Consider the following 12500-nt stretch of genomic DNA (forward strand, 5'->3'; position numbering starts at 1 on the left):
AAAAGGACTTGCTTAATCGCCTCTCGGGGGGTGGAGGGGGGAGTGCTTTCTCACAAAATAATGATTTTGGTGTCTTTGAATAATAATAAAGAGAAATTATTTATTAAATACAACAAAACGCATGACAAATATAATAAGTCAAGCAATCAGGAATTCGCATTAGGAATACTTGCCATATGCCTTTAAGTGTAATTGTATTGTTTACAAATTTTTATTTTTTACTTATATCTTTGGATTACATTATATGTATAATTGTATTTTTTGTAATTTCTTCTTAAAATTCTACTCTTTGTATTTATATTATATGTTAGGCATTTGGGGTCTGAGAGTAACACAATTTCAATACTCTGTCCTGTACATGTGGTTGAATTGACAATAAAGCTGACTTTGACTTTATTCGGCATATTCTGTCATTTTATTGCATTGTAAAAAGACAGATCTGTCCGATTTTAGAAGAGACCTAAAAGTTTCATCTTCTCTATTTCTGGCAATCAAAATATTCTACACATTTAATGTGAGTGTCAAATGTATGAAACGTTATGTCATTACAAATTCTCCTCCAATGTGACTGACTATAAAATGTAATTTTCTTTTGGCACAGATAACAATAACTGGTTAATGTGCGAGACAGCATTATGCACTGTTGGTGCATGGTGAAACTAACATTTGTAAGACAAATTTTATAAACCTTTAATGTGAAAAATTGGGTTTAATGCATGACAAAAAAAATATACATATAGACCAAATTTAATGTCCAGTTTTTTTAAAAATATGTTTATTATGTACAGGCAAAAAGATCAACCCAGAAAATTTGAATAACATGCAAAATTGCATGTTACATGTAAAACTGCTAAAAAATTAGATGCATATTGTGATCTAATGCAACACAAAAGTGAAATGCGGGATAGAGGTCTAAAATATATAACTTTCCTAATGCATTAAGCCTCATGAAGCAATATTTCTAATGATTAACTAAAGAAGTAAAATGGTTAACATACATTGTAAATATTGTTCAGCTTGTGTTAAAATTATATTTATAGTCATTTAAATATAAAGCATACAAAAAAATTATATTCTTAACCTAACTCTATACTGATTTTGGTCTTTTAAAATCAAGTTCTCATTGCATTTAGCCATATAAAACACTTTTCATGCTAAACATTTTAAAAACAAAATGACCTTCCCTGCCCAACATTTCACTGGCTCCCCCACAAAATAAGATCAAATAGTTAGACCAATTGTTTTCATTGACCACAACCTTGCTTTGCAATAAGCTTATGTTATAAACAAATTAATTATAAACTTATACATTTATGAATAATCTATCCTTCAGTTTTTTTATAACAGACTTGAAAAACCTTATGTAATCAAACATAGTCTTCACTAAATTAAATTTAAACCTTTTTAAATCTACAGAAGTTATTGAGTCAACATGAATCAAATAATCCCCTATACCCTTAAAGAGGATCTATTATGCCTCTCTTTACAAGATGGTAAACATGCCTGTGATGTCCATGTTTGTGAAGTTTTTGCTCAAAGTAAACCCTAAAAAACACTAATCTTTTAGGCTTTGATCCAAATTGTGCCGTTTTGGAGACTGTTGCTTTAAATTCAAATGTGATTTAGCTCCTATGCCTCTTTTCACAAAAGAGTGGAGCTAAAATGCTCACATGCATCAGCAAAGTGGCAGATTCAAAAAAGGACATTATCTGTGCATTATCGGTGCAAAAACTCAGGGCTGTCTATGCTAATGAGGGAGAGATTGTCACAAATGGGCGGGGCTTTCCCCCTCTGATGACATGCAAAAAAGCTAATGCCAATCAAACTGTTGATGCAGACTGTGTGATTATAAAAAATAGAATTAATATTTGACCATTAAGAGAATATTCAATATTCAAGCACAGTTGCCACACAATGAATACTTAAAAAAGTGTTTTTTGCAAAATAGAGTACACTATTTGAGAAAACAGCCACTTGTAACGATGTCAGAAACCAAAGTGAACATTCTGATCTTAACTTATTCAATCCTACAATGCATTGCAATACCTAGAGTACAACCAATGTACACTCAATGGCTAGAGAATACACAATGCACTGTGAGAGTTTACGTGCCAAATGATTTGCCCATCCATGGTGGAATCCTATTGGTGTAAGTGTAATATCCTATAGTGTAATGTGACAGAAATCAATGATCTGGCCAAGACATTTAAGATCTATTTTTATCAACCAGCAAACCACAAACAAAATGGCACAGAGCTTGAATATGTTTACTCATTTTCATTCAGTCGTTTAAGTGGACTACATCAATGACCTAATGAAGGTAATGGTCAACACTGGCTCATTGGGAATATGTGCTCAGGGCTACATTTTTGAGAACTAAAAATATGTGCTTGAGGGTACATAATTGCTACATCTTGTAAATAAAAAAAATGCTACAGGGCAGTACGGATGTCTTTTCCGATGTGACTGGTTTGATCGTAGCTACTAAAATACTGATTCATGTCCTATTTCTGTCTCATTTGTAAATTTTCACTTGAGAAATCACCACAAAAATGGGTATTGGGTCAAAGCTTCATTTGTTAATCCACAAGAAGAAACCCAATTCATGGTTTCCATGCTGTAATACATAAAAGGCTCAGCAGAAATTTGACTCAGGTTTTTCTGTTTTGTCCTTGATTTTACAGTAAATGACTGGCAGTTGTGCTTGCCAACAATCTACTGTTTTAGTAAAATAAAAAAATAAATAAGCAAAGTATTTTACTGCACAATCTGGCCTTTTTCTAGAGCATTTTTTGTTACATAAGAAATTCAGATCCTAACTGAGAAACACTGCTCTTTCCCATAGTGCTAGATTTAAAAAATCATACATGTTTGCAATGACATTGCAGGTCACTAAATAATGACTTTTTTGGGGGCGGAGGGGATGAATAACTTGGCAGAATAAAACGAAATATCTAAAATGGCAGAAAGAAAGCTGATTATTTAAAAAACACTTACCATTTTTGGGGCGATTTACAAACATACATCAACTGTGCAACTTTTGTGGTGCAAGAAAGCTTACAGCTCAGTTTGAATCAAGTTCATCACAAGCATGACCAAAAAAGAGAAAGAGACAGTAAAGAGACGAAGGAAGGCCTGAATGGGTCTGGTCACTGTTTGCAAATGTGTCAAAACTAAAGTTTCCAACCGCAGTAGAAAAGAGGAAGTCAGACACATGGCAGAGGGTGGGGTGGAGTATGTCTGCAATTCAAGATTCTTCAACTTGAATTAAAAAGCATTCATTAAAATTAATGAGCTATTTATAAAATGCCACTTTGAATAAAGGGATTCAGAATCAATCAAAAAAGGAATTCTGTCAAACTAGGAAATATGATAAAATAAAATAAAATTAATATAATATAATATAATATTATATAATATAATGCAATAAAATATAATATAATAGATCTTTTTAATTTGTGATCTCACACTTTTGCACTTGTTAACTATTACTTTAACTATTTTATAATTATTATAGTATAAAATGTAAATATTTATTATGCATTTATTTATTACTGCAATTTAACCATGATTAATTCACTTGCATTTATGTTACATTAATCTGTGTTAATGCAGTTTTATTTATTTAGTGAACGCAAAATAACTGCAAAATAATCACTGATACCACTTTTCTTTTTGCATCAAATAAAATTAAGCATAAAAAAAATAAACTAAATGAAATCTAACAGTCTTTCATATCCAGATAATGTCCATTTTTCATTTGCAGGTTTATCAGAATGCGCATCTTACATTTGTCATGTTAACTGATTTCTACTTGACGATCAGGCTAACTATATCTTAAAACTGTTTGGTGTTTTTCCTCTTCATTTGATAAGATTACTGGCAGCAGTGGAAGGCATGTTGGAGACTTTGTTCCTCAATTTGTGACATAACTGAAAGTAGAATCTGGAAGGATTCCAGCGTGTGATAAAATAAATAATCATGTGCAATAAATAAAATGATTGACCAAATCAATGAACCAACAGCAGGGCCAGGCAAACCCAAGAAGATTGTTAGTGCATGATTCACACTGGCAGTCATACACAGTTCAAGAAACTGCATACATGTAGAACATTACACTCCCTCATAACTTTCAAAATTAATACGCAGTTTAACCATTTTCTATAGTAAACCACTGTCTGGAAAGCTAATTGCCTTTTTGTCTACTTTATTCATGTAGTTTCACTTACTGATTTATACATTCTACACTTTCAGAAAAAAAGTTACAAGGTGGTACAAATAATGTTCCTTAAGGAACAGTTTTGTACTTTTGTAAAAGTTGTACCTTATATGGTACAGAAAAGACCTCTTATGATACTGTTCTGTACCTTTTATGGTACAGCTGAAACGAAGGTACAGAATTGTTCTCATATAAAAGGTAAAAAGTGTTGGATTGCTCTTTCTTACAATATCTATGAAAATAAATATTGCTGGAAAGGCAAAGTGATTTTATGAATAATTTCCATATTAAAACATGAATCATCATTTAAAAGCATATGCTTAAAGAAACTCATACACATTAAGTAAGTTCTATACAAAACAACTTGTAAAATAAAACTATAGGTATTGTAAACTAAACATTTAAGGCATTTTTAATAAACATTTGATGAGCATTTTCTGATAAACACGTTTTCATTATTGATATCCGCGCCTTTTGGCATTTGCTTTTCAAAACGCATGTGAGCTGGCAAAAATCCTGCATATGCAAAGTGTTTACGCAGACATTTAAGCAGAAAGTATTCTGTAACATTTTTGAAATGTTAATTGTTAAAGTATTTTTTTATTCTTTATTGTAAATGTAAAAGGTGCATTTACACAAAAATAATCTTTTTTTTAAACATAGATAAACATTTTTTTTGATGTTTTATATTTACTGAAAAAATTGTACGTATTTTGGATATACAGTAGCAAAATGCCTTTGAATAGTTCTTGAAGGAACACATTTGATTTTGTTAAGGTACAAAGTGTCTTGTCACAGTAGAGGTACCTTCATGGATCAGATTTTTACCTTTGAAGGTACAATATTGTATCTGCAGGTTTTAAACACCAAAGGTACAATTTGGTTTCCCTTGGTACAAATCATGTCCTTAAAAGTACAAACTGCAATGGTACAAATTAGTTTCTTTGTCTTAAGGTACAATTCTGTTTCTATAAAAAGGTACTGCCCCAGTTACAAAGGTTTATACCTTCTTTGGATCAACATTTTACCATTTTTTTTGAGAGTGTAACTAACTCTAAGAAGCATACAGGAGTAGTTTACTACAGTACAAAATAACATATACATAGTGAACTATATTCATCACTCTCTTTTTTTATCTTTCAACCAAAGATTCTGTCAGCTTTTTTTTAAATGCTGGAGTGATGGACGGCTGAATCCATCTACTTCACTTGATCTTTCTTAAATACTCTACTTAAAGGACATTATTAGTTTGGAATTTACCACAGCCAAAATAAAAAGTGCCAGCATCAAAATCATAAACTTTTGGTAAAATATTAAGACAAATATAAAGACAAACTGTATAAGATATGTTTCGATCCAGATTTTGAACCTATTATTAAATTGTTAATGTTTTATTTGAATTTACCTTACTGTTGGGTAGAGATATAGACAACATGAATATATGATGTGAAGATTACAAAATCTGATCTATATATAATAATATACAATATCTTAACTATATATAATAATATATTACAGTATGCTTATATATAAAACTATTTATAATAATTTATTAATATATTTATTTAACATGTTTAATGTTAATAGATGTTATATTATGTTAAAATTACAAAAAAATTATTAATATGTTTATTGAAAGCGTTGTTATATATATATATATATATATATATATATATATATATATATATATATATATTTTTTTTTTTTTTTACTTATTGTGTACTCTGCTACATCAGATAAGACAAGGAGGTATATACTTAAAAGCTTTTTTTATTTAAACAAAGGAATTGTTCCCAAGTAATGTTGAAACTTAAAGTATAATAACAGTACATTGGTATTTTTATTTAGACAAAGTAAACTTAAAAATATATGTGACCTTTCCTCACTGTAGGTATACCAGCGGTACACTACCAGTTACCATTATAAAGTTGCCAACTACACTACAGCTTCTAACAGAAATAAAATACAGTATAACTCTCTATAACTATGTACTTGACATAGATTTGTTAGCTTGCAGTTTAGCTAACATGTTTTTGAAAGAGGTAAAAAAAATGTATTTGCATAAAATACCACTGCTAAAAACTACAGAGCTTCCAAACACTTCTCAAATGTGCAAATCAGCAACACTTCCTTGAATGATAATAAACAAATAATAAAAAATAAACTAAAACATGTAAATTGGTGGCTTTATGAGACAAATGGTTGAACATCGATGGCCTAGAATAGCTTATAAAAGCCCATTGCAGCCTTTGTTTATGTTTACATGGAAAGCAATCATTTGAGTAGCATATACATTTGCAAACAGGTTTTCCAATTACCCAACATCACTATCTGCATTAAGCTTGGCATTGAACAATAAAGTTGTATGAGACATGGAAATATCACTTTGACCATTAAACTTTTTTTGTTTTTGACCGAACACCTAATATAACAACTTAAACATAAACAACTGATACAAACAAATGCTACATATTTTATTATAACCAACAGCAGTATGCAACATAAAGCATGACTAAAATGTTCACCCATTTGTGGGGTGCCTAAATAATTGGGATGTTCCCACCAAGCAAATTTGTTAATAATAGACATAGGCTTTTTAGAAAAAAATCTAATAAATATCTAACAATAGTTCCAAGATACAATATTTAAGACTATCGTTATATCTCTACTAGATATTCACTGACAGCTCAAATTTAACCTTGTTTTAGTCAAGATGTCTATTAGACATTTATTAAACGCACAAAAAAATGCTTGCTCGGTTGTATTGTAAATGTGAAAATTTAAATGGAATGATTCCATGATTAACCTATGTAAACATCATAACCATAATATTTTAAATGGTATGATGGGAGTCTGGACTTTGCATAGACAAGGTTAGCAAATGTCACATTTCATAAAACACTAAGTACATTGGTAAAATGCAGATAAAACTCATCCTGAAGGTCAGTATGCGGAATATCAGAATCTCCCAAAGCCAAAGGTCAAATAAAATGGCTAATTTGAGCTATTTCTTGTTTAACTTGGCAAACACACCTGGAAATGTCCTGAATGAGGGTCAGATATGATTGCTTACCTCTCTGTGGTGGGATCGGAACAGTTTAAAGGGTATTTGAGCTCAATAACAGTCCCATCTTTATCCTGTAGGGTTCCATGATCTCCAGTGTAGTACTCCACTAACTCTGCCAATGTGGCAAACTTCTCCCCACCATACAGGTCATAATAATCCCCTGTGTTTTGAATCCTAATGTGGGTGATGATCTCCCCAACTCTGGAGAAAAAAAAAGAGAAGCAAAGACAGTTGATGATGTAAAATAAGTATTTCTACTTTATCATCGGAAAAATCGCTAAACATAGACTAATCAGAACAAAATCTATCAGCATCAGAATGCAATGTCAAAGGAAATTGAGAAACAGAAAGTGTGTAGAAATGTTATGTGAGTGTGTAGTAATTACCTGAGAAGAAGACTTTTTTGCAAAGCATTGCAGCTATTTTTTTTTGCTGTCATAGATATTGATTACCCATATCAATCATGCTTTTCACCAAAGTGTGTTTTAAAAAGAAATTCAGGATAAAACTTGACCTTATTTCAACTCCCTTATTCCCTCATGAAACATTAGTGTCAGATTTAGAATAATATATATCCCATACGTATATATATATCCCATAAATGAAAGATTTAAATTAATCTTACATTAATTATTCAACAATTATTGTAAATGCTGTTTATTTTAAAGTGTCCTCGATGTGTAAACTATTAAATAACATGAATTAACTCTAGCACAAACCCTAATCCTAACCTTACACTAATTACATTCAATAGTACAAGTACATTACCTTGTAATAAATACATTTTAAAGTAGTTTATTAGACAATAAACATTGTTTTACACTGGATTTGACTTCAATTGCAATTTTATCCATAAAGTTTTAATACACTACCAATATGGTTCAAAAAGTACAACTAAAAGCAAATCAATGCAATCAATTTGCTGATAAAAAAAGTAAAAGATTTCTTCTATGTTACTGTACATGAAGATAAAAATAAATCTATCATTAAATGAATTGTGAACTGTAGGTATACAGGTTTTCTTGAATTTTCTCTGACATGTTTCTGAGTAGGTCACAACAGAAGTATTGTTTCAAACTTTTGAGTTATTGACACTGATTTTTACCCTTTATAAAAGGCTGACTGACATTTGGTTGGCATTTACTAACACTGAAAAGGTAAGTGGAAGTCGCATCCCTGACAATGACGCAGCATGTTGATTTTGTTCATCATTGAGCAGATATTATGCAAAGTAGACTGGAAAACTGTATTTAAGCATATTTGACCATCTATATGTAAACACAAGTTTACGGTTTATGGAAAAAAAAGTGCAAATTATTACAATGATGGAGTCAACGGTTGCTGAAAGACACAAAATAAAAAGGGGAAATAAGAAAACAGGTTTAATAAAAGGAATGAGACAGCTGTAGCACGAAAATGTATGCACTGACATGTTTTAAGGTCAGAAAACCACAGCGCTTCTGAATAAGTGATGTACTGTATAAAAATACAGAACTATTAAATGCTTAGTCTGTGATGTCTTTGGATTTCTAAAAATGTAATAACTAAATAAATAACTGTCTTTAAGGGAAGCATATAAATGTTTTCTATAGTCCACAACACTGTGAGGCATAAAAGAATAACAAAACATGAAAATCAAACCAAATGCAGTAACATTCAGTACATAGAAAGAAATTAGAAGAGTTTTTTTAGACAACACACAGAGAGTTCATTTCAGAATTTGAGTAGATAGTAGAACTATGTAGGGTATCTATCAGTCAATCTGACCTCAGCTTATCCTTGCTAGCATTTTTTTCTAAAGAGGGGTAGAAAACTGATATTTTTAATCACACCAAATTAAAAGGAAAATGCTGTACCTAACAGAAAGGGAGAAATCGCCCACATTTTTCTTGCTTGGTCGAGCCAGGAAGCTGCCATGGACTCCTCGGCTCTTCAAAACGGCTTCTGCATCTAATCCTGAAAGATCTCTGTGAAACCACCTGTTGAACATTTAATGCACAGCTGTTAGTGGAAAACTCTTTAGAGATGATAAAATAATGTTTTAAGTCATTGGTCCTAGAGGAGCTAATGATTTAATAGTCACACAAATGCTAAATGTTTCACGAAAAGATGGTTATTACACTACAAATTTAGGACAAATATTAACAAAGTCGAGGTAAATTTTTTAACAAGATTTTACGTTTAATCCAATCATTAGTTTTGGTCATTTTTGACCATATTTAGGGTGAAACAACCCCTAAGAATTCTGTCTCTCACTCTTCATGTACATAGAACATATTAGAAGAAAATTTATTTTAAGTTTAACGTTTAACTAAGGATTCAGATTGTCCATATTTGGACCAAAATGTAGAGTGAAACAACTCCATAAAATATTGATATGTACAGTTACTACATATACATATATATCTGAAATCAGAATTATTAGCCTTCCTGTTAAATTTTAATTATTTTTCCCCCTATGTTCTGTTTAACAGAGAGATTTTCAACGTATTTCTAAACAATAGTTTTAATAACTCATTTCTAATTTTCTTTATCTTTGACATGTTGACAGTATATTACTCTAGATATTTTTCATGATACTAGTGTTCAGCTTAAAGTGCAATTTAAAGGCCTAACTAGGTTAATTAGGTTAATTAGAGAAGTTATGGTAATTAGGCAAGTCTTTGTATAGCTGTGGTTTGTTCTGTAGACTATCATAGTACAATATTATAGTAAAAACTATACCGGCCAAAATAAAACAAATAAGATTTTCTGTAGAAGAAAAAATAATGTCAGAAATCCTTTGAAAATGCACTCATACATTTGTTAAACATCATTTGAGAAACATAGGATAAATATTGCACAGGAGGGCTAATGATTTTGCACTCAACTATATGTATACATATATACAGTATAACTGGCTGCATTTATCCACATCATGAGAATTACAGTTTAGATTTACCAGTTAACTTACAAATAATTGTTGTCAGACATATTTAAAACATCTTATTACAGAAAAAAGACTTTTAAAAATACTCACTACACCGTAAAATGATTTAATGACAAAAAGTCAAGACAACTAATATTTTTTTATGTTTAAGTTAATCAGGTTTCAACATTTTCATAAGTTCTACACAGGTTAACCTAAGATTCCTTTTATCTTTATCATGATGACGGCACTTATTACCCTAAGTATTTTTCAAGATACTAGTATTCAGCTTAATGTAAAATTTAAGGGCCTACCCAGGTCATTTTGGTTAACTAGGGAAGTTATGGTAATTAAGCAAGTCATTGTATAGCATGGGTTTGTTATGTAGACTATCGTAGTAAAATATCGTAGTAAAAACTATACTGGCCAAAATAAAACAATAAGGACTTTCTCTAGAAGAAATCATAAATCCTTTGAAAAGGATATTTGTAAAAATTTTGAAAAAGAATAAATATTGCACAGGTGGGCTAATGATTTTGCCCTCAACTGTATACATCCAGTTGAAGTCAGAATTATTACCCCCGTTTATTTTTTTCCCCAATTTTTGTTTAACCGAGAAAAGATTTTTTCAACACATTTCTAAACACAATAGTTTTAATAACTCATTTCTAATAACTGATTTTTTTTTTCTTTGGCATGATGACAGTACATAATTTTTTACTAGATATTTTTAAGAGGTACTAGTATAAAGCTTGAAGTGACATTTAAAGGCTTAATCAGGTTAATTAGGTTAACTAGGCAGGTTAGGGTAATTAGGCAAGTTATTGTATAATGATGGTTTATTCTGTAGACTATCAAAAAATATATTAGCCTAAAGGGGCTAATTATATTGACCTTAAAATGGCTTTTTAAAAAGTTAAAATAGCTTTTATACTAGCCAAAATAAAACAAATAAAACTTTCTCCAGACGAAAAAAATATTATCAGACATGCTGTGAAAATTTCCTTGCTCTAATCATCATATAGGAAATATTAAAAAAAGAAAAAAATTCAAATGGGGGCTAATAATTCTGACTTTACTGTATATACAGTAGATAACTGTGTGCATTTATCCACATCGTGAGATATGCCATTTAAATTTAACAGTTAACTTGCAAATAATTCTTGTCAGACATATTTAGAACAACATCTTATTACAGAAAAGACTTTTAAAATACACTGTAAATGATTTAATGACAAAAAGTCAAGACAACTAGCACTTTTATGTTTCTTTAACTTCGATTAATTTAATCAGCTTTGAATATTTTTGACAGATTGACAGTTTTAGTCAGTTTGATTAATGCAAGTTAAAATAACTAAAAAAGTGAATTGGATTCAACTATAACATTTAAGGCAGTCTTTTGTCATTTAAAACCTTTGTAAATTGGCACCACCAAATCACTATGTTTAACCCATATTTCAGTTTGACATTTTTTTTTATATTATACATATGACTATGATCACTTTTATACAAATATGAATGAGTCGTTACATTTTATATACAGTGCTCAGCATTATTGAGTACAGCCCATTTTGAAAATAAATACATTTATCCATTTCTCAGTGAGTATAGAAAATGCATTTTGGTGCATTTAAACAAAACAGATTTATTAAACAGATATATTTATTAAAATAATATTTTAGACACCAAACATATTAAGAAATTGAAAGATAATATAATTAATCTCAAGCAAAATATTGCAACAAAAAAATACAATTATATATATATATATATATATATATATATATATATATATATATATATATATATATATATATATATATATATATATATATATATATATATACAATATTACAACCTACAAAATTTCAACGGAATTTTTAACTTTTTTTTTTTTGTTGCTTCTTTTGATTTTTTTCTCTTTTTTTACATTTGTATTTAATATTTGTCTATAACATACATTTGGCTGTACTAGCTTTAGGACCGTTATGGTAATTTTGTTAGATATACTCCAGATTTTGCTTCAGTACCGGCTAATCTAATGTACATACACAAATATAATATTGTATAGCTTCCAATTAAAAATATGAATATAAAAGATAGATTTGTGTGGGGTGTACTTATATATGCTGAACTCTGTATTGCTGAACTTACATGCAAAAACCAAACACACTCTGTCAAGGCCTACCAAACCACCAAGTGCAATTGCAAAAATGCACACACGCATTGCAACCAGGCACGCATCAACACATAACCCAAAAGCACTTCACAGTCACATACACTTTAAATTGCCAAAGGCAGAAAAG

General features: G+C 30.2%; 1 protein-coding gene across 2 annotated transcripts in view; it reads right to left on the reverse strand.

The window, feature by feature from the left end:
- Nucleotides 1-12500, reverse strand: part of ptpn6 (protein tyrosine phosphatase non-receptor type 6) — a 37602-nt gene that overhangs the window by 24724 nt on the left and 378 nt on the right. The window contains 2 exon segments of one of the 2 annotated variants that reach the window (NM_199960.1): nt 7293-7487; nt 9143-9265. In NM_199960.1, the coding sequence (NP_956254.1) occupies nt 7293-7487; nt 9143-9265 (318 nt within the window). 2 annotated transcript variants of the gene reach the window in all.

Source organism: Danio rerio, chromosome 16 (assembly GCF_052040795.2).
Source record: "Danio rerio strain M-AB ecotype USA chromosome 16, GRCz13ab, whole genome shotgun sequence".
In the NCBI taxonomy this organism is placed as follows: domain Eukaryota; kingdom Metazoa; phylum Chordata; class Actinopteri; order Cypriniformes; family Danionidae; genus Danio; species Danio rerio.